The sequence below is a fragment of the Oncorhynchus kisutch genome, linkage group LG18, assembly GCF_002021735.2.
Source record: "Oncorhynchus kisutch isolate 150728-3 linkage group LG18, Okis_V2, whole genome shotgun sequence".
Classification (NCBI taxonomy): domain Eukaryota; kingdom Metazoa; phylum Chordata; class Actinopteri; order Salmoniformes; family Salmonidae; genus Oncorhynchus; species Oncorhynchus kisutch.
Genome location: NC_034191.2, coordinates 74466994 through 74494588, shown reverse-complemented (window position 1 = coordinate 74494588; position 27595 = coordinate 74466994). Strand labels below are relative to the sequence as shown.

The window sequence follows — 27595 nt, the reverse complement described above, 5'->3', positions numbered from 1 at the left end:
ACTCCTTCAAACAGGGAAGGTTATCTGATTGTCCAACAGTCAACACCATTTCCTTTGTTTTTATATTTCCTCCAGGTCCAAGTGGCCTTTGAGTATGTTATGGTGGTGTGTGTACTGCACTGTACTGTATGGGCTTGGAGGGGGGGGAGGGGTGGCTAGTCAACATGGCCTTAACAACAAGATACTAATAGAACTTTAGGAAAACTTCACGAGGCGCACGCTCACTTATCGCCCTCGCCACTGTATCCTCACTGCACCCCGACGCGAGCTCGGTGGATTTCCTGGTCTTGCACAAAAATGGCATCTCCCTGCCTCTGTCTCTGCTGGCAGGGAATACATCTCCACTGTATAGAATATTCCGGAGAGGGTGCATGCAGCCCTCAGTACGCAGAGTGAAGTGAAGGAGCGAGAGAGGGAGCAAAAACAAGTAGCCCTTCTGTGGAGGCAACACTAGGTGAAGTCAGAGATGAAAGGTGGATTAAAAATGTGCCTGGCTGCTGTAAGAGAGTGTTGTGGCGAGAGTAAGGGGACTGCTATGTGAAGAGAGACTGGGACGTCTGAGATAGTGTCGTCTACAGTTGAACTGCCCTTGTAATGTGAGGTTAGTCATAAGTGCGGGTTTAGTCTCCCGAGTGGCACAGCTGTCTAAGGCACTGCATGTCAGTGCTAGAGGCGTCACTACAGACCCTGATTCGATTCCAGGCTGTATCACAACCGGCCGTGATTGGGAGTCCCCATCGGGCAGTGCACAATTGTCGTTAGGGTTTGGCCGGGGTAGGCCGTCATTGTAAATAAGAATTTGTTCTTAATTAAGTGGCTTACCTAATTAAATAAAGGTTAAATAAATAAATAAATTACATTTACAAAAAGTGGACCTGTACCAAAATGTACCTTGAGAAAAGCCACAGATAAAATGTGGTGTCGGTTAAATTGATATTAAGAAGTGAATTTTTGAAACACTCCAGAAACCTACTTTTTGTATGTGCATCTTACTTCGTAAACTTTACTAGTAAAAATGACTAGTAGAAATAGTAATAGAGATTCATTGGAGTGTAGTAGGAAGTGTGTGTACGAGCTCTGTTGGGCTTGTCAGGACACCAGCAACAACACTTTTTCACCTATCACCACATTCAAGAGCAAAAATGACAAAACGTCCAAAAGGTGACTCCTGTTTTTGTCATTAATAGCTCTGAGTGTCCTGCTATAAGAATCCTCTTCCCCAGGATGTGCAGCCCAATTCACAACAAAAACAATCCATCACACCATGGAACTATGAGCCACGTTTCACAGGGATGCAGGCAGCACGGACCAAGGAGAGGATGGGTCCTGACAACTTTCAGTTTCCACTAGTCACGTTATTGTTCAGAATTAATGTAAACAAAATGTCGAACCCAATAATAACGTTGTAGATGTGTCCCACAGTAGGCTGTGTGGAGGTGGGAGGCGAAAAGCATCTGTGCCAGAGCTTCAGTCATATCTTCTCCCTCTGGATTGGACCCCTTGTTCCGACTAATAACAGTGAAGAATAGTGAAATCTTGCAAAAAAGATCTTGTTTCAAATCATCGATTTAGCGGCCTTGCCTTGAGTGAGCCCCTCGATTTGGCCCTCTACTGACTTGGCCTCGGATGTGTGCTTGGTCAGTCAGCGAGGGAGCTGCAGCCATGTTTACCAGGTGTACGTCCGTCCGTTTGTCTGTCCGTCTGTTTCCAATTGAATTGGAGAAGTAGAGGTTAAGATGAGAACATCATTAAGAGACTTCCAGGAAGGAACAGGTCTTTATGTCTTATGTCCTCCTCTATCGCCATAACTACATAAAAACTCAATGTCTGTAAGCCCAACCAAAAACGCAATTAGCTCTCAGTACTGAAGCTTAACAATCCACAGAGGACCTCGGTCTTTGATATCCCCCCCAAAAATTACATGACTGCAATTGAATCCCACAATGCACATAAACTGAAAGTATTTCCCTGTTTTCTTTTAAAGGAATTTCTATGGTAGTTTGCAGGTTTTTTACAAGATGTCTCAACCACAATTTGTTTACATTGTCGAAGCATTGTACAGACTTGTAGGAGTCTGGTTTGGTACATTTCCCATGTTGATCAGAAAGACTTTTGGAGTGTTTTAGGCCTTGTTTTCCCAGAACAGCCATCATCTGTAGAATAACCCATTTTCAGCCATACGAAAACATTGTGCTCCGCAGCACAGACAGCCTCTAAAATGGCTCACTCTCAGCAGAAGGAAACCACTGTTGTTTTTCTGCTGGGGGATTGTTTTTAGACTGTCGAGACCACAGGTGTTTCTGAATTGCTCATTGTTGTTTTGGAAAAAATGAACTGTTACAAGCTGTCTAGAATGAACACGAGAAATAGAAACTCAAAAAAAACTATTTGAGGGTCCTTTTGTTCTTCCTCGTGTCCTTCCTACCTTCCTAACAGCTTGCTCTCTCTCCTTTTCATGTGCTGTTTGTATGGACACGCTGGAGGCCTCACTCTCGTCGTTTTATTGGCCACCTCCTTTCGTGTTATGACCTAATGCCCAGATGATTTCCACCATTCCTGTGACCATGACATCATAGAGTGATAAAGAGAGAAAGACTAAGGGAAGTAGCAGTAAATCTGCACTAAATTCACTACGTACAGCAATCGGTGTTGGCCTAACCCAGGTATGTAGCATGATCTAGGCAGGGGCGTTGTATCCGTCTTGACAGACAAATGTTATAATTAGGACTTCTGAGGCTTTGTTGATCCACCAGATCTACCAGATCACTGTCCAGGGGTACAGTGTATACAGGGATACTGTACTGCATTACCCCTGGACAGTGGTCTGGTACTGGTATTCCCTGTATATACTGTACCCCTGGACAGTGATCTGGTAGTCCCTGTATATACTGTACCCCTGGACAGTGATCTGGTACTGGTAGTCCCTGTATATACTGTATCCCTGGACAGTGATCTGGTAGTCCCTGTATATACTGTACCCCTGGACAGTGATCTGGTACTGGTACTGGTAGTCCCTGTATATACTGTACCCCTGGACAGTGATCTGGTATTCCCTGTACATACTGTCTCCCTGGACTGTGATCTCAAAATCAAATCAAATGGATTTATAAAGCCCTTCTTACATCAGCTGATATCTCAAAGTGCTGTACAGAAACCCACTCAAGTGACGCATCCCTCCTAGGGAACAGCAAGCAATGCAGGTGTAGAAGCACGGTCACTCTGAAAAATTCCCTAGAAAGGCCAGAACCTGGGAAGAAACCTAGAGAGGAAACAGGCTATGAGGGGTGGCCAGTCCTCTTCTGGCTGTGCCGGGTGGAGATTAAAACAGAACATGGCCAAGATGTTCAAATGTTCATAGATGACCAGCAGGGTCAAATAATAATAATCACAGTGGTTGTCGAGGGTGCAACAGGTCAGCACCTCAGGAGTAAATGTCAGTTGGTTTGTCATAGCCGATCATTCAGAGTATCTTTACCGTTCCTGTTTTCTCTAGAGAGTTGAAAACAGCAGGTCTGGGACAGGTAGCACATCCGGTGAACAGGTCAGGGTTCCATTGCCGCAGGCAGAACAGTTTAAACTGGAGCAGCAGCACGGCCAGGTGGACTGGGGACAGCAAGGAGTCATCAGGCTAGGTAGTCCTGAAGCATGGTCCTAGGGCTCAGGTCCTCTGAGAGAGAGAAAGAAAGAAAGAAAGAAAGAAAGAAAGAAAGAAAGAAAGAAAGAAAGAAAGAAAGAAAGAAAGAAAGAAAGAAAGAAAGAAAGAAAGAAAGAAAGAAAGAAAGAAAGAAAGAAAGAAAGAGAGAGAGAGTCAAAGAGAGAAAGAGAGTCAGTGTCAAAGAGAAGGGACAAAGTGAGAAAGAGAGTCAAAGTGTCAAAGAGAAGGGACAAAGTGAGAAAGAGAGAGAGAGTGTCAGAGAAGGGACAAAGTGAGAAAGAGAGAGAGAGTGTCAAAGAGAAGGGACAAAGTGAGAAAGAGAGGGAGAGTGTCAAAGAGAAGGGACAAAGTGAGAAAGAGAGAGAGAGTGTCCTGTTGGTTTGGAGGCCTTTGAATAACAAGGGATAGGTTAGTCTGTCACTGAAAATAACTAACTACTGTCATCCTGCATTCTGCCCATAGGCTTTTTCCTTGTGGAGATAGAGGGACTAAAATTCTACTTATCTTTTCAGAGACAAACATTTTTAGCCAAATGTAGAGTTTATTTTTACCAGAGCATTGTAAGTAACTTTTTTAAATGATTTTATATTGTAAATCCTAAGTTGGCCTACTCCCATCAGCCCAGTTTTTACACTTAACAATACGCGCTTTCACTGTTACGCTCTGAGACATTCTTCTACATGGGGTCATTTACCACTTTAATGGACAAATACATTATTCTGTCAGGCCTGAATCAATTTACTGAACCTACTATAAGCATCCAGAAATATAAACACACAAATCTAAAGCAACGCGAGGCGCCACCACTCTACACCACTCCTGTGACAGATGGACTTTTTCAGACGTTGAACTTTACATCAGCTGAGTCAGAAAACCTCCATGCACCGTAGTTAGAAAACAGCTCATCAAACACGCATGACATTTTCCCATGTGCCTCGGCATAAATCTGGGTCCATAATATTGTATTAATGAGAGAATAAATTCACATGGATGTATGATCTTGGTTTGGCAGCACTTCATCATTGGAGTACGTTGTGGTTGTAGCCTTCCCTCATAGACAATGTCCAGGCTGTATTATAACCATACCATTTTGGGGTGGCGGAGAGTGAAGGAGGGGGGGGGGGGGTGCACATGATGTAAGCGAGAAACTGACGTAAACAAACACCCCTCCTCTTTATTGGCTTAGCCATGGGAACAATATAATGGGGATTCATTAAAGGAACCTTGCATAGTTCGCTGTCTTGCAGCCAATAGCAACACATACAGTACATTAATCGTAGTATACTTTGCCAATCGCCATAGCACAGGTGATGTATCCATCAGAGAGAAACGTAAATTGAACAAAAATATTAATTATTTTAATTAGCTATAGTTCATATAAGGAAATCAGTCAATTTAAATAAATTCATTAGTTCCTAATCTATGGATTTCACATGACTGGACAGGCCCACCCACTTGGGAGCCAGGCCCAGCCAATCAGAATGAGTTTTCCACCATTACAGACAGAAATACTCCTTAGTTTCACCAGCTGTTCGGGTGGCTGGTCTCAGACGATCCCACAGGTGAAGAAACCGGATGTGGAGGTCCTGGGCCGGCATGGTTACACCTGGTCTGCGGTTTGGAGGCCAGTTAGATGTATTGCCAAATGTTCTAAAAGAATGTTGGAGGCGGCTAATGGTAGAGAAATTAACATTTAATTATCTGGCAACAAGTCTGTTGGACACTCCTGCAGTCAGCAAATCAACTGTATTGTGTGCCAAAACTGCACATTTTACAGTGGCCTTTTATTGTCCAAAAGGTGCACGTATGTAATGATCATGCTGTTTAATCAGCTTCTTGATATGCCACACCTGTCAGGTGGATGAATTATTTTAGCAAAGGAGAAATGCTCACTAACAGGGATGTAAACAAATGTGGACACAGAATTTGAGAGAAATAAGATTTTTGTGCGTATGGAATATTTCTGTGATCTTTTATTTCAGCTCATGAGACATGGGACCAACACTTTACATGTTGCGTTTATATTTTTGTTCATTATTCTTGCTGGTAGCTGGCATCAAAACAGCTGAGCCAGAGAGGTTCAATTTTGAGAATAGTGACTAGAATGTTAACTAATCCCTCATAGAAATAGCTCAACTCAATTACAAAGCGGTTAATATGTAACTACAGTACGTGTTAATGCAGGGTCCTTACTACAGTTATTACTGTGTAGTTACATAAGTATAAGGGCAAGTTAAAGTAAGGTGTTACTGAGAAATATATTGTTGATAAAGTTGAATGAATTTAACTTAAGTACAGAAATGACTTCCTCAGCATATAGTACTGTAACTATTGCAGTTAAATTCCTTTTTTAAACAGGACGTTTAGCCATCTCAGTCGAGAACATGTTTTCTCATCCGTGGAGGGCCTATAGCCAGGCAATTAATGAGCTGACGACAGAGCTAATTAGCATTGACTCATTGATCTGTCGTTAGAGTAACTATCCTCAGATCAGATGGGAGGATAGGGGTGCGGGGGCAGTGAGTTGGGAGTTCGCACTTAGCTGTAAGACAGCTGTAAATCCCAACTCTCTCACCCGGAGGGGGCCTTTCGCATACATGGAAATGTCCCTTGGAAACAAAAAGCCCATCAGCTCAAAGACTTTCAAGAAAATAAAAAGGTAGTTTGATTTGACCCGCGTCATTAAATCAATGTACAGCAGAGTTGCATGTCATAAACACACTCGGTCTGAAGTATGTTCAAACAAGAGGGAGGAGAAGGGAAGAGAGGAGCGCGAGAAGGAATAATTGCTAATTGCATGAGTCGTGTGAGTCACAGAGGATGACAGCTTACTGTGAGGCGGAGTGTGTTCCAAGAGGCTGTCGAGGTGCATGGCCGCCCCCGTGTGAGTGTGTGTTTGTGCGGTTCACCTTCACTAACATTTGGTTTAGACCTGTGTTACTGTCATAATGAGGGTCAGTGTGCATGTGAAACCACTGGATTCAAGATTCAATTCTTCATGTATGTAATCTGTGAATCATTTGAAAAGATATGCCACATTGGTGTCAGAAGTGTGTTTGCACCCCGGTGTGTCCATAGAAAGTGTATCCAGTCCAAAAATAGATAGCATGCACTTTTTTCAGTGTATGCTAATGTTGCTCAGGTCTTCAACGCTCATTGCTGAATAATAGGGAGGCTCTGCAGGTTAACATAAAGTGCTTCAGGAAGGCATGCCATTTGGGCAGTCACCATCTTGAATCCATCTCAAGAGTTTTGAATAATGGTCCACTCTGTTGAATGAAGATTTAGACGTCTATGTTTTGTCTTTTTTGCAGGTTCAACATGGGAGAAGTTGGTGCGACAGCTGGGCTTGGAAAGGTAAGAGACCAATGCTTTTACATTGAATCAAACTAGTCTACTAGTGTATATAGCACAGTTTAATTTGTATACAGTGCATTCGGAAAGTATTCAGATCCCTTGACCCTAACCCTTTATCCTAACTCCTAACCCTAACCCTTTATCCTAACTCCTAACCTTAACCCTTTATCCTAACTCCTAACCCTAACCCTTTATCCTAACTCCTAACCCTAACCCTTTATCCTAACTCCTAACCTTAAACCCTGCGCCTAGCCTAGCTAATGTTAGCTATCATTAGCCACAACAAATTAGAATTTGTAATATATCATACATTTTGCTAATTTGCAATACACTGTATATATATTCACGGCGCAGGGGTCTAAGGCACTGCATCTCAGTGTTTACAGACACCCTGGTTCAATTTCATGATTGGGAGTCCCATAGGGCGGCGGACAATTGGCCCAGCGTCGTCCGGGTTTGGCCGGTGTTGGCCGTCAATGTAAATAAGAATTTGTTCTTAACTGACTTGTCTAGTTTAATATATATATTTTTTGTTTTTGTGTGGGTAAGGGGTGAGTATCCTCCCACCCCTTACATAGGACAAGAAAGTTGACGTATTCTAATGTACATCACAACTATGCATTCTAAGGCATAGTGTCACAGTACTGAAGATGTTCAATTGAGCTCAACTGAAAGATTACGTTTAAGTTTACATGCAAATACACAAGTTCAAAAACAGTGGCTGAACACAAACAGTCCAGGTTCCATTCTCATCACTCTGGTGGGGCTTAATCGCAGCACACAGACGAGTGTGTTTTCCCAAGTGAGTCATCCATAGGCCCTGCTGCTCAGCAATGGTTCTGTCAGGACCGTGACTTTAGCTATGTTTCCATTCACTTTTTTTCCAGAGATTTTTTTGTTGACATTTAGAAAGTGTGCATTGAAAATAGATGCAACAATTGCCTGCTATGGTGGGTTTTCAGTGGATCGATAAAAACAACTGGACGTAATGACGTCACACAAACATGTGACATTTATCTGTTTCACATCTCAGGTAGCATGCAAAAAAAAGCCACTGTCTTGATACACTATATATACAAAAGTATGTGGACACCTCTTAAAATGAGAGGATTCGGCTATTTCAGCCACAACCATTGCTGACAGGTGTATAAAATCGAGCACACAGCCATCAAATCTCAATAGACTAACAGCGTAGCCTAGTGGTTAGAGCATTGAACTAGTAACCAAAAGGTTACAAGATCGAGTCCTTGAGCTGACAAGGTAAAAATCTGTTGTTCTGGCCCTGAACAAGGCAGTTAACCCACTGTTCCTAGGCCGTCATTGAAAATAAGAATGTGTTCTTAACTGACTTGCCTGGTTAAATAAAGGTAAAATATAAATGTAAAAAAAGAAAATCAGTTAGTCAAATGTCTACCCTGCTAGAGCTTCTGTAACTGGTCAACTGTAACTGCTGTTACTGTGAAGTGGAAAAGTCTAGGAGCAACAACGGCTCAGGCGGGAAGTGTTTGGTCGCGCAAGGACACAGAATGCGACCCGCCGAGTGCTAAATCGTGTAGCGCGTAAACATCATCTGTCCTCGGTTGCAACACTCACTATCGAGTTCCAAACTGTCTCTGGAAGCAACGTCAGCACAAGAACTGTTTGTCGGGAGCTTCATAAAATGGGTTTCCATGGCCGAGCAGCCTCACACAAGCCTAAGATCACCATGCGCAATGCCAAGCATCGATTGAAGTGGTGTAAAGCTTGGACTCTGGAGCAGTGGAAATGCGTGGAAATGTGTTCTCTGGAGTGATGAATCACACTTCACCATCTAGCAGTCTGACGAATTAATCTGTGTTTGCCAGATGCCAGGAGAACGCTACCTGCCTGAATGTATAATGCCAACTGTAAAGTTTGGTGGAGGAGGAATAATGGTTTGGGGTTGTTTTTCACGGTTCAGGCTAGGCCCCTTAGTTCCAATGAAGGGAAATCGTAACGCTACGGCATACAATGACATTCTAGACGGTTCTGTGTTTCCAACTTTGTGGTAACAATTTGGGTAAGGCCCTTACCTGATTTTGCATGACAATGTCCCCGGTGTGGAAGAACTTGACTGGCCTGCACAGAGCCCTGACCTCAACCTCATCGAACACCTTTGGGATGACTTGGAACGCTGACTGTGAGCCAGGCCTAATCGCCCAACATCAGTGCCCGACCTGAATGGAAGCAAGTCCCCACAGCAATGTTCCAACATTTAGTGGAAAGCCTTCGCAGAAGAGCGAAGGCTGTTATAGCAGCAAAGGGGAGACCAATTCCATATGAATGCCCATGATTTTGGAATGATATGTTCGATGAGCAGATGTCCACATACTTTTGGTCATGTAGTGTATTTCAATGGGTTTATATGATTCATTGAAATGACCATTTAACAGCAGGAAATATCCCAGACTTTACCTTTAATGTGGATTTGTGATGCTGCTTTCTGTGAACATAGACAGATACATTTTGATCGACATAACATCAACAGACAGACATCGGGACCACAACAGACAGACATATTGTGACCACAGCATCTGCCATTCTCCCAAATATAATATATAAAAAAATCTAAATGTCAAATATAATCCCATGTCTAAATACGGACATCCAAACAAAGTATTGACAGATGTCAGTCCATTTTCTCCCTTCCAGGCATATTATGGTTAGAAAACAGACGTCTCATTCACTACGAGGGTTAAGTCATGATTACACACTGTCCAATGCTTTATTGATGCATTCGTATGCGTGAAAGCGAGATATGTGCCTCGTCCCAAGCTGTGTTTAGCTGGAACGGCCAGGCGTAAAATAATAGACTCAGCCAAAGCAGAGGTTTGGTGTTTTCTCAAGTCTGCACCCAAACTACATTGTGTCATGACGATTGTAGTGGGCGTTTATTTTCCCAGCATCGGCTGTTATTATGGTTGGTGCGGCCGCCGGGTTCACAGACATTACGATTGTTTAACTGTCGCTCATATCCTTATGCCACATGTGGTGTAAAAATAGTAAATCGTCCCAGTCTTCCGCGCTGTGCCGCGAGGCTAATTAGCACGACCATTACAGGGTTTCCAAGGTGATCCGTAGCCACAGGTGCTGTGATGTCACCTGCCCAGTATTGAAAGTGTTACTGCTCACTTGGTTAAAGCAACAGCTGAAGGGGCAAGGGCCAACCTTAATGCTTAGAGTCATTTTGCCGCCATGAGGGAAGCTACTGGCATTCCTCAGGGGATAATTATTATTTTGTCTGGTGGGGGGTGGGGGGGGGTAACTATGACAGCTGTTCCCTTGGCTCCCTGTCTGTCTGTCTGTCTGTCTGTCTGTCTGTCTCTGTCTGTTTGGGAAATTAGCAGGACTGAATCTTGATTACCTCTGTTGAGATATGGGCTTAGCCTAATGGCCTTGTTGATATCTTTTCGCACACTCTATAACAGGTGTGTCAAACATAAGGGCCATGAGGATGTCTAATCTGGTCCGTGGGGGCTTTGAGTTGAAACATTTATTTGTACTTATTTATTGTATTTCTTTGGTGGTGGGAGCAAAGTCAATATGCTTTAAACTGTGTAGAAATGATAATAGACCTACTGCATTCATACAGTTTCTTGATCGTTTCCAGCTAATCTCAGAAATTAAAGATAGAGAATCGGGGAGCGTTGGAAATTCCCAAAATTATGGATAAACATTTTGACGCCGTGGAAATACAATACATTTTCAGCTCCGGCCCTCCAGACCTTGTTGAAAACCATATGTGTTCCCTGGGGCAAAGTGAGTTTGACATCCCTGCTCTATAGAAATCCTACACAGATATTTGCAACCTGCGATGCCACACTGTAAACAAAATGATCACAGGTGTGAGAGACGAAAACTAGAGAATGAAGGTGATGATAGACATTAGAACACGTCATTGGATCATGTCTGGTATGTCAGCGTGCGGCCCCTCAGGTGTCTACTGCTGCTGCCACGGCACCTCTCCTCCTATTGCATTGTGTGAGTCTGGGAGGCAGGTGAGTGACGCTGATGAATGTGTACCAGACAGGAACCTGTGGAGCCCACTGAGTGATTGGAGTGGCCTGGCCTTAGAATGAAGCTCCGGGTTTCACATTACTGTACATACAACACTGGAAAGCAAGACTGAGAGCGACTGTACCGAGGGAGGACCATTACGGGCTAAAGAGGCTTCAAATGAATATGACAATTTGTTTTATATTGGGAAACCAGAATGTCTATGTTATTGTGATGAAAGGTCACAATCTCAGATGTATGAGGCCAGTTGTACATTTCTACATTTCTCTTAACAAATCACTGGTTACTGGCCTAGCCCTCATTGACTATTAGTTTGACATATTATTTTACGGTGAAGAAGTATGTGTCATCTACAGTACTTTTCTTTTCAACAGCCTCCCCGTGTGATGTTGTGTCTCAGTCAGACACCTGTAATTTAACCTGGCTGGGAAGAGGCTGTGTGTGTGTGTGCGTGTGTGTGTGTGTGTGTGTGTGTGTGTGTGTGCGCGTGTGTGTGTGTGCGGCTCCTGTTTGTAACTGTCACGCCTTGGTCTTAGTATTTTGTGTTTTCTTTAATTATTTGTTCAGGCCAGGGTGTGACATGGGTTATTTGGTTGTCGTATTGGGGGTTTTTGTAGGCATTGGGATTGTGGTTGATTAGGGGTGTGTCGAGTGTAGGCTTGGCTGCCTGAGGCGGTTCTCGATCAGAGTCAGGTGCTTCTCGTTGCCTCTGATTGGGAACCGTATTTAGGTAGCCTGAGTTCGCTTTGTATTTGGTGGGTGATTGTTCCTGTCTCTGTGTAGTTTCACCAGATAGGCTGTATATAGTTTCACGTTCCGTTTGTTGTTTTTTGTATTTATTAGTTATTTCATGTATCGTCACTTTTCTTCATTAAAGAACATGATTAACCACCACGCTGCATTTCGGTCCGACTCTCTTTCAACAAACGAAGAACGCCGTTACAGTAACTGGCTGGAGGTTACAGCTAAGCAGAAGCAGTAGCAGTTGACGTAATATGACTGACTGTCTGTCTGTGCTGTGTTATAATCTCCATATGTTAGTGTGAGGCAGACAGTCACTGACCCAGACTATGAAGGCTCTCTATCATCCACATTTCTAGCTTTAAATCCAGAACAACCTTTCCTATCAAATTTAAAACCTCAACTGTAAGTTAGACTTTGATGTATTTACTGTAGCGCACATGTGCTGTTGTGTTCCCCTCAGTAGAGTGAAATGAATTGGCTTGGATTTTGGAAGCCTTTGTTGTAAGAGCTGGGTCCTCTTGATCGATGGTCAGAAAAGAGTTGGCCACTACCATCCAAGTGATTGTTCTTGAGGGAATTACCCCTGCCCTCCACTTGCAATTAAAACTGATACATTCATATCTTACACTGCTCACTTCTAAAGTGGATACCTACTCAACTGAAGTGTAAAGTTTGGAGACAGCGGCCGATGTGACAGATAGGCAAATCCATGACCTGGAATCAGCCTGAACTAAAGCTAGAAGGGGAAATCAATCTCCTAAAAAAGATAATAGAATCACTCGGAAATTATTCAGAATACAACACATAGGTTTTCCACTGCCAAGGAGGCTCAAGGCTTCTTGGAGAAGCACATCAAGCCCAACACACAAGGGGAGGAACCGACAGATCTAGGCTAACCCCAATTTGACTGGCTCAATATTATGCTATCCATATACAATCAGTCATGCAGTTTCGCCTGTGGCTGTGATGCTGCTCTCAGCATAAGTCAATGATGAGGAAACCCCCTCAATTGAGTAAAATGAACACTATTATTATTATTATTATTATTAATGCTGAACATTGGACTTCATTATAATTATATTGCCTATGGTACAGGACATTTAGACAACGATGGCTTCTCTGCAATTAATGAACAATGCTTCCTTGTGGGGCTACAGCACATTGAATCCCTATGGGTTAAATTGTTTAGGCTAGATCATTAGGCTATAACTAGGACTGCAAATGGCTCTGAGATATGAGTAATATTACTACACAGATCATACACGTAACATTAGCTAGCGAGCCAGACAACTAACGTTAGCTAGTTACAGTAGCTAACAGTACGCTTTAACATGATTTAAAACGACTTTCTGACAAAATTAGAAACGTATAATATCTGAAAATGTAGCTGCAGTAGCTAGACTCTCTTACCCAAATACATGGATGAATGATTCTCCTTATCTGTCACGGTTGCCATGGTTGTCCTTAGTTTGAAGATGTAATCCGGAGACAGGTGTGTTCTCTTTTTGACTCCCTCTGCATATTTGAACTTTCTCCATCTCACTAGCTGTCATACTCTACTTCCACCGGGCATTCCACCGATTTCAAAACTCGCTCCTCCAGAAAGTGGAGAGCAATAGCAACACTTTTGCAGTTCTTCATGATATCTTTCAAAAAAACCTTGTTAGAAAGCATTACCTACACATACTGAGCAGCTCATGTTATAGACAGACGCGTGCTACATGACAGACGAATCCGAACTCATCTCTTGGCATGTCCATTATCTCAGCCAATAAAGGCTAGCGGAAAGGTTCTTGTCTTTCTCTGTGGCTAAACCAACTAGGCTCATAATATAACAATTGTATTTTTATTTACAGATGACATACAAGTTTGTTATTAAGGCACATGAACGTTCACATGTTCCAGAAGGCATTTCTGCCCCCCCCCCAAAAATAAAACTTTGAAATGCTTCTCCTGTGATGTAGTGACGCGCAACATTTGCTTAGTATCCTAAAACGAGTCACATATACCAATGCTCCAAGGAACACACCTGTTCCAAAAGGACTCAGAATAGAATAGAGAACCAATTGGACAAAATGGCACCTTTTTTATTAGCCCCATGCAAAAATGAAGGTGTAACCATACTGTAAGAAACTCAAAATGATGATCATGGGTAAAGGTTCTACCAAGAAGGTAGAATGACTTTTGACTTATGATCCTACGTTTTATTGTTGGGATTAACTGAATTTTGTCTGGTTATTGGGACAGACAGGAATTCCATTTTGGACATTTAATAAGACCAACTACAATCCACACGCAACCAAGACTCTCCAGCATGTACTTTGTGTTTACAACCTCATTGATATCTGGCGAGTACACAATTCTAAAGTAAAACAGTATATTTTCTACTCAAATTAGATTCTCATGAATCGATTTCATACTATTATCTACTATATTAAACTATATTAAAATATATCTCTATTTTGTTCCATAAAAAAAATTGAAATTCGACATATGAGCTTGTCTGACCACCAGACTTACTACTGCCAAATTCATATTTCAGAATCTCCTAAAAGAGCCAAGAGCCTCCTAAATCCACACCAAGCCAGATCAAGTACTTTCAAAAATAATTAAGAACCCCTCTTCTCTCAAAAGAGGAAGCCACCTTTCTGGGAGCCCAAAACTCTCTCAATGAACTTAATAGGGCATTGGATAGCATGAATAAAGGGCATTGGATAGCATGAATAAAGGGCATTGGATAGCATGAATAAAGACAATGGGATGGTAATTCCTCCTGAAGTCCATTTAAAATGTTGGAATCAATTTGGTCCGCTATTGCTCCATATGATTAATGCAGCCATTTACAAAGGTTGATCTGTGAGAGATGTGAATACAGCCCTAATTTAGCTTTTATTAAAAGCTCAATTTCGCCTTTGCTAGTTTTATTATCCACAGAACCTCTGGCCAAGGAAATTCGTCAATCTAAGGAAATAACACCAATTTCCCCAAAAATCTACTTATCACTTCATCTCATTTTGCACAGACGATATTTCATTATTTTACTATCTAGACAATGTATCTCAATTGCTCCCAAACTAATTGAAGATCATAGATAAATTCAGCTTCATCTCAAGCTATAAATGTATCTAACTAAATCAGCCCTACATCTCTAATTATGGAATCCCAATTGTTTTCCATTTAAAAAAATTGGGAGAAGATATATAGTATTTCCTTCCTTAGATAAAACCATTGCCTTCAACTTTAACAGAATGCTCAAATCAATTCCATCCGACCTCAGAAGATGGAATAATGTCTCAGTTGCTTTAACTGGAAGAAAATCTGTTGTCAAAATGAATATATTGCCTCGGTTGAATTTCTGTAGTTCAATGCTTCCCATGGCTCCACCTTCTGGCTTCTGGGATAAAATTGATAGTGCGTTTTTAAAATGTATATGGCAAGGTACACAATCCCAGATAAAATGAATACATTTACAAAGAGGGAAATAATGTAGGAGGACTATCCGTACCAAACTTTAAATTGGCACTAACATTTCATTCCATCCTGAATTGCTTCAGACATGATTCTTCCGCCCCCTGGCTGAGTACATAGAGAAATATGGTGTCTCCTATTGCTCGGGAAGAGGTGGTCTTCACTGATATATCCCTTAAACAATGTTAGTGTAAAGTCTGCTTCCAACTCACACCCTCAAACACCTAGATCCCCTGAACGCAGCTCACTCTCCAGATCCCAATCACCTGAATTCTGATCACCTGTTCACACACCTGTATGTCATTATCACACACTATTTAGTTCAGTTCTTTGCACCCCGTCACTGTGAGGTATTGTTTGTTTTGTGACACATGGCTTTCAGAGCGCTGGTTTTCCCATGAGTTAATCCTCCAGTGTATGATAGTTTTTGCCTATTCCCTGCCTGTACTTTAGCCTATCGGATACCCTGTTATTTACCTATTGCCTGATCTCCGGACTATGTTACTAGCCTTTTCCCTGCCTGTACTGTTGCCTTTTGGACCCCCTGTGTATGACCTTCTGCCTGCCCCTGGATCCAGCTACCTGTCTCCTCCTGTGTATGACCTTCTGCCTGCCCCTGGACCCAGCTACCTGCCTCCTCCTGTGTATGACCTTCTGCCTGCCCCTGGACCCTGCTACCTGCCTCCTCCTGTGTATGACCTACCTGGACCCTGGACCCAGCTACCTGCCTCCTCCTGTGTATGACCTTCTGTCTGCCCCTGGACCCAGCTACCTGCCTCCTCCTGTGTATGACCTTCTGCCTGGACCCTGGACCCAGCTACCTGCCTCCTCCTGTGGTCCCTGTGCTTGAAACCAGCTCTCTCTCCTATCGTGTTCATTACAGTAATATGGTGTCTCCTATTGCTCAGGAAGAGGTGGTCTTCCCTGATATATACCTTAAACAATATAAACTACGCTTATGTCCTATTAATGCTCACACAGGTTCTATTTGGTGCAAAATTGAAAATAAGATGTAACTGGGAATGAAAATGGCATATCCCTACTCCAATATTTCAAAATAGTTCCTTGCGATCTGAAGGGCGGCCATTTGCAAATGTGGAATCCGTACCCTTACCGATATCATGGACACTAATGGTTTGAGAACATTTCAAGATACATGCACATTACCAGGCAAATAATGTTTTCTGTATTTACAACTTAGGTCATCTATGCTGGTCTGGAGTCCCTTGGGAAACCCAACTACCGAACCATCCAATGATGGGATTTATAAATAAATGATCTGGACTCCCGAAAGGACTGATCTCTCTTTTATACAAATATCTTTTGTAAAGCTCATATTCTGAGCTAGCCATTAAAAAATGGTGGTTAACAGATGTAATTGAATCTGAACAACCATTTTAATAGGAACAGAATATGGAAAAATAGGACCTTGGCATCCCATAATCCGAACCAGCAATTTATACATTTTAAGTTTGTTCACAGACTGTATTTAACACCAAGAATATGTTTTACAATGAAATTGGCCCCAACTGCCAACTGTTCATTGTGTCCAATAAAGCAGGTAGACACATCCCTTCATATGATGTGAGAGTGCCCTGCAGTTAAATGCCTCTGGGACAAAGTTAACCATTTGTTTTTGTGGTGTATGAATTTAAATATCCAATGCTTTGCATCTTTTATGTTACTTACCGATGATAGCCCCTTGAATCTCTCAATCAATCAGAGAAGATTACTGCTGTCAGGTAGCACTGTTGTGAAACAAAATGTTGGTAACCACCTCACCCTCTCCCATTTAACCCTCTCCCAGGTTACTATTAGAAGTTATAACAGAATTATCGTCTGAGAATGAATGGTACTAGTCAAGAAGCAATTGAGGACTGGTGGGGGTTTGTGGGGAGAGACTCGCGGGTTGGATGGGTGGAAGGGGGACTGATGGGAAACCTTGGTGGAATGGGTGGGAGGCATGCTTTCTTCGGGGAGGTGGGGGGGGGCTAAGCGGAGTGGGAGCCATGGTTTTCGGGCAAGTTCGAGGTGGACTTAGGGGGGAGGGGGGGGTTGGGTTGGGGTAATTTTGGGGGTTATTTTTGTATGCATTTCTTTTAGTGTTTATTTGTACCTGTAACCCCTCCCTCAAAAAAGTAAACGACTAAACTAAATAAAATACTATGGGAATTAAAGCTGAACTGTGTTTCCCATAGGAAATATGTTGCCCCTAGAATAAGGATGCCTGATGAAGAACTAAGGGTTAAAACATTGTTATAAATAATTATCACCTATCGCCCCAGGTGCAGACCCCAGGTACAGACAGTGCAGAAGAAACAGAAGTTTATTCATTAAATAGGGGCAGGCAAACGACAGGTCAAGGCAGGCAGGGGTCAATAATCCAGAGAGGGTGTAAGGCACCGGAACAGCATGTGGGCTCAGGGTCAGGTCAGGCAGAGGTCGCTAATCCAGAGTAGAGACAAAGGTACAGGACGGCAGGAAGGGTCAGGGCAGGCAGGCAGGTAAGGTCAGGGCAGGCAAGGTCAGGGCAGGCAGGCAGGCAGGAAGGGTCAGGGCAGGCAGGTAAGGTCAAAACCGCGAAGCTACAAAACAGGGACTATAGCAAAGACGGGCAAGGGAAACCGCTGGTAGGTTTGAACGAACCAAACGAACTTGAACAGACAGACAGAAAACACAGGTATAAGTACCCAGGGGGTAATGGGGAAGATGGGTGACACCTGCAGTGGGTGAATATAAGCACAAGGACAGGTGAAACACATCAGGGCGTGACACAGCAGTGTGCAGCCTTTTCCTTTCTGTTTTCCACGAATTTGCCTACAACTCCAGGACCTGCGGAAAGTACCTGGATGTGTGTATGTTCTTCAGCTTTCGCCCCTAGAATAAGAACATGAGAATGGAGGTTTGTTGTGAGGGATGTACGTGTAAAGGAAGCTACATCAGCTTTGTGATCTCTGGCGTGGCTTCTGGGCAGCAATTATGTCCTCTCTTCCTCTTTGAGAGTGTCGAGGTAAAATGATCTTTCGTTTCCTTTCACATGGAGATAATCTTAGGATCATGCTCGCAATCTGATCTTTGTGCATGCAACATGCTCAAGTCAAACTGGGCTTTTGTGTCATCTACTCTTGTTTCATTGTCTACTGTACTGTAAGGCCCGCCTCCGATTTCCTCTTCATCATATCGACATCCCCTCACGATTGTTCAAAGGGCAGCTGACTATTGTGTGAAATTCCTGGATAGAATCCTATTCCTGTATCGAATCAAATTTAGAAGGAAGTCTCTGACCCATATCTTCAGATTTGGTTTGATTCTGTAACAGCTACTGTTTAGTCTGTGAATGAAACATGATGTTTTACGTGGTGAATCCTGGCTCACTAGTGTCTGCTTTAATACACGATCCAACAGTTCACATACTCTATGATGGTGCTTTGAACTTTGGCATTTCTATACTAGGTTCACTTGAAAGGCCGCTCAGCAAGGAAGAAGCCACTGCTCCAAACCGGCATAAAAAAGCCAGACTACGGTTTACAACTGTACATGGGGACAAATATCGTACTTTTTGAGAACTGTCCTCTGGTGGCAGCTTCATGTTGTGGGGGTGCTTTGCTGCAGGAGGGACTGGTGCACATCGAAAAATAGATGGCATCACGAGGGAGGAAAATTATTTGGATATATTGAAGCAACATCTCAAGACATCAGTCAGGAAGGAGGCTTACAAACCTGACTCAGTTACACCAGCTCTGTCAGGAGGAGTTGCCAAAATTCACCCAAATTATTGTGGGAAGCATGTGGAAGGCTACCTGAAACGTTTGACCAAAGTTAAACAATTTAAAGGCAAATACTAATTAAGTGTATGTAAACTTCTGACCAACTGGGAATGTGATGAAAGAAATAAAAGCTGAAATAAATAATTCTCTCTAGTATTATTCTGACATTTCACTTTCTTAAAGTAAAGTGGTGATCCTAACTGACCTAAGACATGGGATTTTTACTAGGATTAAAAGTCAGGAATTGTGAAAAACTGAGTTTAAATGTCTTTGGCTAAGGTGTATGTAAACTCCCGACTTTAATTATTGTGATAATATTGTATCGTGAGGTCCTTGGCATATCCCAGCCCTAATGTCCATATCCTTACCAGTGGATTGATTAATCTCAGCTACACTAAAGCTGTCTTGGTTGGAGCAGGTGGACCACTTCAGAAGTGTGACTTCTTCCTCGTTCCTCACTGAAGTCTACTCAGTGAGTGCAGCCAACATCTATTTGCCATTACACCCCTGCTGCTCCACAAACACAATAGTCTATTCATTACACATATATTTCTGTTAAACAAGGTGTCACAAAACATTTTCTCCCGCTAATGTATAATTCTCAAATCAGTAGTTAAACTCCAGGACTTTAACAACGTTGGGCTGGACACTGCCGGCAGGCCAGGTGCTGGAATATAGGCCAGTGATATGAGGCCTGAATTGTGCCACTGTGCTACCCTGTTTCTCTTGGCTCAGCGGGGTGCCAGACTCTCTGTGGTACTCTGTGTGCGCTGCCTGCTTAGCCCCAACCGCACCAGGACCACGCTGTACCTTGAGGGCTGCCCAGGGGCGCCAAATGTCCTCTGTTTAATGTACAAACAATGAAAGTGTAATTGCTGTCTAGTGACAGACTGGAGCATACTGGCCAATGTGTAACAGTCGAGTTAAAGGGATTTCCAGGGGATTAAAGCTGAAGTGTGGAGGAAGTGTTAAATGTCCTGAGAGACACCTGGAAACCAGATAAACAGGATGTTGTCATCTGGGAACAAGATGTTCCCTAGAACACATCGGTAGGAACACCTGTGGTAATTGAATATGAGCATGTTTGGATCACCTGTTACAACCATGGTCATATGTTATTACTTTCCGTCAATAGCTATATTTAATATTTTTGTATTCGACTAAGAAATGAGCTAAACATGTTCCTCAAGGCTTACACCAAAAGTGTTTATACTAGCAATGGACCGAGGTATGAAAAGTAGGGGAAAACGGGTCCTACTGTATTATCTGGTTATTCGTGACTGGTTGCTTGTTGACGTGCAGAAATGTGGCATTTTGTCCCTCCCTTCCCCCTGCTCGCTGACTCAGAGCAAACAGGGGAGCTAAATGAATCCAACTCAAGAGTAAACAGAATCAGACCTGTACCCTACTTAACCCCAATCACGTCCACCGTATTAAAAGAAGACTGTACCCCTGAGGTACTGAGGTCTTCTTTTAATACGGTGGACGTGATTGGTTGAGTTCCATCATTAGGCCATGTGTTGGCCAATGGCTTGTGTCCAGTGTTGTGACCCTCTGGATTGGGCCAAAGTGCTGTCTCCGTTCCGGTTCACACTCCACCCTGACCAAGGCAGAACAAAGAAGAGCTATACTCCATTGGCCAAGACTCTGCCGCCTCGCCATCCCAGACAGAATTATTGGTTTATTTATTGGTCAGTCGTGTTCCACTTTTTCCCATTCTTGACCTACTCAGGGGAAGCTGGAAATGTTTTAAAAATGTATACACTTGTATCTGACATTTGAGTCATACTCTGTGCTGCTGGAGGGAAATTCCGTCGTTTCAGCGCCAATGTTCATCAATATTGGAATGCTTTCCCGGAAATAGGAGGCGTTACAGACAATAGTGGAAAACATCGTTCTTTCACGACTGAATAGGACCCTTTGAGTGTGTGATTTAGGACTGGGTGCCACTTTCTATGTATCATGACTGAATAGGACCCTTTGAGTGTGTGATTTAGGACTGGGTACCACTTTCTATGTATCACGACTGAATAGGACCCTTTGAGTGTGTGATTTAGGACTGGGTACCACTTTCTATGTATCACGACTGAATAGGACCCTTTGAGTGTGTGATTTAGGACTGGGTACCACTTTCTATGTATCACGACTGAATAGGACCCTTTGAGTGTGTGATTTAGGACTGGGTACCACTTTCTATGTATCACGACTGAATAGGACCCTTTGAGTGTGTGATTTAGGACTGGGTACCACTTTCTATGTATCACGACTGAATAGGACCCTTTGAGTGTGTGATTTAGGACTGGGTACCACTTTCTATGTATCACGACTGAATAGGACCCTTTGAGTGTGTGATTTAGGACTGGGTACCACTTTCTATGTATCACGACTGAATAGGACCCTTTGAGTGTGTGATTTAGGACTGGGTACCACTTTCTATGTATCACGACTGAATAGGACCCTTTGAGTGTGTGATTTAGGACTGGGTACCATTGTTGCCATATAACATTGACCTTAACACAATGGGTTTCAGTGGAGAACTATCTCGGCCGTTCTGTGTGTCACTCTGTGAACAGCTCAACCTTCCCACAACCTTCTTGAGGCCTTCACGGCTGTAAGTCGACAATTGCAGTCTGTCTGTCAGCTTCTTAATCATCCTGTTAGCCTTGGTTTCCCAAATGTCAGAGAAAAACAGCAACATTTATACAAATCTCTACTGTTGAAAACTAAATGTTATTCTAAAAGAAATGTGATAATGTCTAGATGCTTTTTATAGTGGAGATCAAGTTTATAAATTGCCTGGCTGGGCTGATGAGACAGTGGATTGCGCAGTCTGATGGAACAGAGTAAATAGCCGGTGGCAACTTGTGGAATAGAAACCAGCTGGAATGCGGTTTTAACCAATCAGCATTCAGGATTTGACCCACCCATTGTATAATTTACAACAGAAACTGTCTCAATCACACGAATTCCCAGCTTTCCAGTCTACAGTTAGATGTTAGTTCTATTTTTTTTAAACGGTTATGAAGGTTATTTTGTTTTCATGATGGTGTTAATCCATAGCTGTCGGCTTTCAGACATTCAAAGGTTTTTCTATGCTACATGAGATGAGGGTAATTCAACCATTTACCATTTACCCTCCCTTGTTATGATCATTCATGTCGAGAAGTTTTAGGATTAATTGAATTACATTTGAACCGTTTTAGGCGTTTGTCGTTCAGTCTGACATGGATATTAATGTTGGATTACTAAATGACAGTGGCAGATTGTCTAGGGGAGTCAATGGTCCAGGAACAGTTTATCCTTGCCTTTTGAGAGCTGTAATTGGCATCCCTGCTTTGTGTGCATTTGTTTGTGTTCATGTGTGTTGACGTGTTGTCGTGTGGCATGACGTTGGCGGAGGTACCAGTGCCATAGGATGGTCTGCTCCAGAAGCTCAAACTAAAGAGAGAACACCGCGCACCCTGGCACTCATAAAAAAAGCTTTGCTTATGTTAATGTACCATCTCCATAAATCTATTTATGTTTGGATTCCGTGAATAGTATGGATTTTCCATCTGTATTCTGATAGTCTGTAGAGCATCTACATGGGACTATCAACAAACGATCTGTTGATAAGCAACTGTTTTCTAAGGTTACCGTTAACGTAAAGGACAAGGGTTAAGGTAAGGGTTAAGTTTAGGGTGAAGGTAAGGGTTAGGGTTAAGTTTAAGTTTAGGATTAGTGTTAGGGTAAGGGTTAAGTTTAGGGTTAGTGTTAGGGTAAGGGTTAAGTTTAGGGTAAAGGTAAGGGTTAGGGTTAAGTTTAGGGTTAGTGTTAGGGTAAGGGTTAAGTTTTGGGTTAGGATAAGGGTTAGGGTTAGGGTAAGGGTTAAGTTTAAGGTTAGTTTTAGGGTAAGGGTTAAGTTTAGGGTAAAGGTAAGGGTTACGGTTAAGTTTAGGGTTAGGGTAAGGGTTAAGTTTAGGGTTTGGATAAGGGTTAGGATAAGGGTAAGGGTTAAGTTTAGGGTTAGTTTTAGGGTAAGGGTTAAGTTTAGGGTTAGGATAAGGGTTAGGGTTAAGGTTAAGTTTAAGTTTAGGGTTAGTGTTAGGGTAAGGGTTAAGTTTAGGGTAAAGGTAAGGGTTACGGTTAAGTTTAGGGTTTGGATAAGGGTTAGGTTTAGTGTAGGGGTTAAGTTTAGGGTTAGTTTTAGGGTAAGGGTTAAGTTTAGGGTTAGGATAAGGGTTAGGGTAAGGGTTAAGTTTAGGGTTAGGATAAGGGTTAGGGTAAGGGTTAAGTTTAGGGTTAGGATAAGGGTTAGGGTAAGGGTTAAGTTTAGGTTTAGAACAAGGGTTAAGCTAGGGTTAGTGTTAGTAGATAGTTAGTTGAAATGTTACTGATATTATGTAGACGAGCAGCTGTAGATGCCCCACAGACTATCCAAATAAAGTGTTACCAAACCACATTTTGTCTGTGTGTGTGTGGTCCCCGTGATATTCATGATATTTTGGATTTGCTGAGAGATACTTGCTGATGATTATGTTATTAATGTTAAACAGTCTGCTGAAGCCGCAGGGCTAAAGGTTTGGATCAGAATCACATGCTGATCATGCACAAATCCAAATAGACTGTGAGCCTTATGTTTCATGTTAAGATCACTGATTAGCACGCAATCATTGAATTTGATCTGTTCACATTTCCTCCATGTCCTTAGATGAACGACACACTCTCTCAGCTCTGATGGACCTCGACACAAAGATGGTAGAAGCCCATGGTAATTAATTAGGAATTCACACGAGAGATGTGATTGGATTACAGGACGACCAGATATCCCACTAGATGGTTGAGATGTGTTCAGTCGGGAATTGAAAGCTATTCACTCAGACGTCCTCCTGTCATTGATCTTAGTGTTCTGTCATTATTAGGTCATGGACTCCCATATTATTTCTCTCATGGGGTGGTCTGGTAGCGAAATGACTGAATGAATGAGCTTCCTTTTTGGAAGATTGTATTCATTGAATTTTACAGCGTCTTCGTTAACATGTGCATTAATTTACACGTTACATGTGCCCGATGCTAGTTGTTGAATGATTGAGTTGTAGCAGAGTGTGATTGAAAGAGTGGAGAAGGCAGATCTTGTCTTTGTGGAATGTGAATTAAATGCATTTGGAATGTCGCGTGAAATGTGCTGACATGCCCATGTAGAATGTTTTAATTAGCCTTAATGGGAAAGTAATCTCCTATGCGGTGAGGATGTGCACCCAAACAGATACACAGGACAATCATCATATCCAGCAGCTCTCAACGTACCGTAGATAGAACAAGCATTGACAGGATACTGGATGGGCCTTTGGAGGTGTAGAGCAAACAACAGGTACAGTAATGGAAGTAGGTGAAGTCCTGCAAGATCTTTTTGGATCTTCTAAGCTATTGTAACAATACATTTAAAAAAAGCACTAAGAGAAAAATGATTCTAAGTCAAAATCCTTGAAGATTTCTAAGTTTGTCATCATGATTGCAGTCATTTTCTTCAAATCAGAATGTTATTAGGTCTTTATTAATTGAAGCTTTCAGTTCTGATGTGTCTTGTTTTTTTTACTATATGCCATTTTTAGAGAAAATAATGACAGTTATTTTTGAAATGGTTACTGTAAATGCAAATGATCTGGGTTGAAGACTGTTTAGGATTCAGGTTGAAATCCATATCACATGTTTATCAAAGCCCCCTTTTGCTATTTTGGTGTGTTTGTTTGAACAACCTTGTCTTTGCCATACTCGGAGCTGCCTATTCCTTCTCTGTGTGTTGTAGCCCTGCCGGGGACCCTGCCGGGGACCCTGGAGAGACACGGTGTCACAGTCTACTCCTAATGATAGATATGCCAGTGTGCCCTCAAGGCCTAAAGTCCAGTGCCAGCTAATGTCTCATAACAGCTCAATTGAGTTAGCTCACTAGCTAGTGCAGAATTTTGTTATGGCTTCCGAAATGAACTGCCAGTTCACTGTTGACTCTCTGTAAAAACTTTTCTCTGTATCCACCAACCAGGTAAATTGTCAATGCTATACAAGCTATCTTTCCAGAGATGAGACTGACAAGCCAAATCTGTACAGTTAATTGAGCCACTTCCCATCACCTCCCCTTTAAGGCTCTTTCCCAGTTCCAGATGAATGCCATATGCAGGCGTTTATGTTGCCAGCTCACAGCTCCACAGCTCTGTCTTTATGAGCAGGACTGAGATGAAAGACCCTTTAAATGCTGAGAGGGAAGCAAACCGTGTAGACGCAGAGGCTTCATTAAAGAGCTTGTGTTTCCTCCGCCATACGGGGCACCCAGTTTTTGCATGTGTTTTTCTAGCGTGTTAACTAGCGCCGTCTGTCACTTACTAAATTTTTACGAAGGCAAACATCACTCGGTTCAAAGCGTCTGTGTCTGTACCCTCCCCTGGCCGCTCGCTTTTGAATGTCAGATCTCATGCTGAGCGAGCGCCATGGGATTCCAAACATTTGCTTAGAGTTTTATGCAACCCAACATTAAGCAAAACAAGCCTGTGAAAACTCAAATATCCACCCACTGCTCGTGGCAGCATATCCTGTCTGAGGAGATTATACAGCCGTTTCTTCAAGTACCATCACAGGGACCCAACTGCCATGGGTCTCTAGAGGAGACGTTTATGTTCAATTGGCTACCTACTCTTTCAAAAGTGCCTTCCTTGACACCTTCAAACTGATAACAGAATCCAGTTCATTACGTCAGACTTTTTTTCCCTTCCTTCAGACTCTGTCATCCCTTCTAAACTAATTTACGTTATCACCTTGTGCTCTCCCAAGTGTACCTGGCTGTGAGTCCAGGGATGTCTAGGTCTCACCCCGACCACACAGTCTCCCACCCCGGAGATGTCTAGGTCTCACCCCGACCACACAGTCTCCCACCCCAGGGATGTCTAGGTTCCACCACGACCACACAGTCTCCCACCCCAGAGATGTCTAGGTCTCATCCCGACCACACAGTCTCCCACCCCAGAGATGTCTAGGTCTCACCCTGAACACAAGGTCTCTCACCCCAGAGATGTCTAGGTCCCACCCCGACCACACAGTCTCCCACCCCGGAGATGTCTAGGTTCCACCACGACCACACAGTCTCCCACCCCGGAGATGTCTAGGTCTCACCCCGACCACACAGTCTCCCACCCCAGGGATGTCTAGGTTCCACCACGACCACAAGGTCTCTCACCCCAGGGATGTCTAGGTCCCACCCCGACCACACAGTCTCCCACCCCAGAGATGTCTAGGTCTCACCCCGACCACAAGGTCTCCCACCCCAGAGATGTCTAGGTCCCACCCCGACCACAAGGTCTCCCACCCCAGAGATGTCTAGGTTCCACCACGACCACACAGTCTCCCACCCCAGAGATGTCTAGGTCTCATCCCGACCACACAGTCTCCCACCCCAGAGATGTCTAGGTCTCACCCTGAACACAAGGTCTCTCACCCCAGAGATGTCTAGGTCCCACCCCGACCACACAGTCTCCCACCCCGGAGATGTCTAGGTTCCACCATGACCACACAGTCTCCCACCCCGGAGATGTCTAGGTCTCACCCCGACCACACAGTCTCCCACCCCAGGGATGTCTAGGTTCCACCACGACCACAAGGTCTCTCACCCCAGGGATGTCTAGGTCCCACCCCGACCACACAGTCTCCCACCCCAGAGATGTCTAGGTCTCACCCCGACCACAAGGTCTCCCACCCCAGAGATGTCTAGGTCCCACCCCGACCACAAGGTCTCCCACCCCAGAGATGTCTAGGTTCCACCACGACCACAAGGTCTCCCACCCCAGAGATGTCTAGGTCCCACCCCGACCACAAGGTCTCCCACCCCAGGGATGTCTAGGTCCCACCCCGACCACAAGGTCTCCCACCCCAGAGATGTCTAGGTCCCACCCCGACCACAAGGTCTCCCACCCCAGGGATGTCTAGGTCCCACCCCGACCAAAAGGTCTCCCACCCCAAAGATGTCTAGGTCCCACTCCGACCACAAGGTCACCCACCCCAGAGATGTCTAGGTCCCACCCCGACCACAAGGTCTCCCACCCCAGAGATGTCTAGGTCCCACCCCAACCACACAGTCTCCCGGTGCACTATGACTCACCAGAAATACCAGGCTCCTGAGCCGTCCTCTGATTCATAGAGGGTGTACTGTGCTGTGTACTCCCACCAGGACCTCTTATGAAAGCGTCCTGCCAACCATAGGCCAGCACTGCGCTCCTACTCCCAATTCACAAATAGAAAATGTATCCCTAAAGCTTCCTCTGAAAAGTTAACTTCAGGTCTACTGGACCGAGACATTTCCTTTCAAGGTCTGAAACAGAAGGGTTTTTCTTTTTCTTCTCTCTATCACATCTGCAAGTGTTGCTGCACACTGCTTTGAACCCAAACAAATGTGAAAGTTTAGAAGTTGAGTTACGCTTTTCAAGGGAAATTGGGGTTGGGGGCACATTTATGGTCAAGCGAAGGGGACCAGAGAGCCCACTGCAACAGCCACAGCATACCTTTCCAGAGCTAGTCAGACCAGCGCTGTAACAGAGAGGACAGTGGG

The 27595-nt window shown here is 43.5% G+C and overlaps 1 protein-coding gene across 1 annotated transcript in view; it reads left to right on the top strand.

Annotated features, from left to right (window-relative positions):
* The window catches only part of LOC109909631 (piezo-type mechanosensitive ion channel component 2), a 188537-nt gene that overhangs the window by 56308 nt on the left and 104634 nt on the right, over window positions 1-27595 (top strand). Inside the window, exon 4 of the mRNA XM_031795307.1 lies at window positions 6970-7012. Within this exon, the coding sequence (XP_031651167.1) occupies window positions 6970-7012 (43 nt within the window). The remainder of the gene's footprint in view (window positions 1-6969; window positions 7013-27595) is intronic.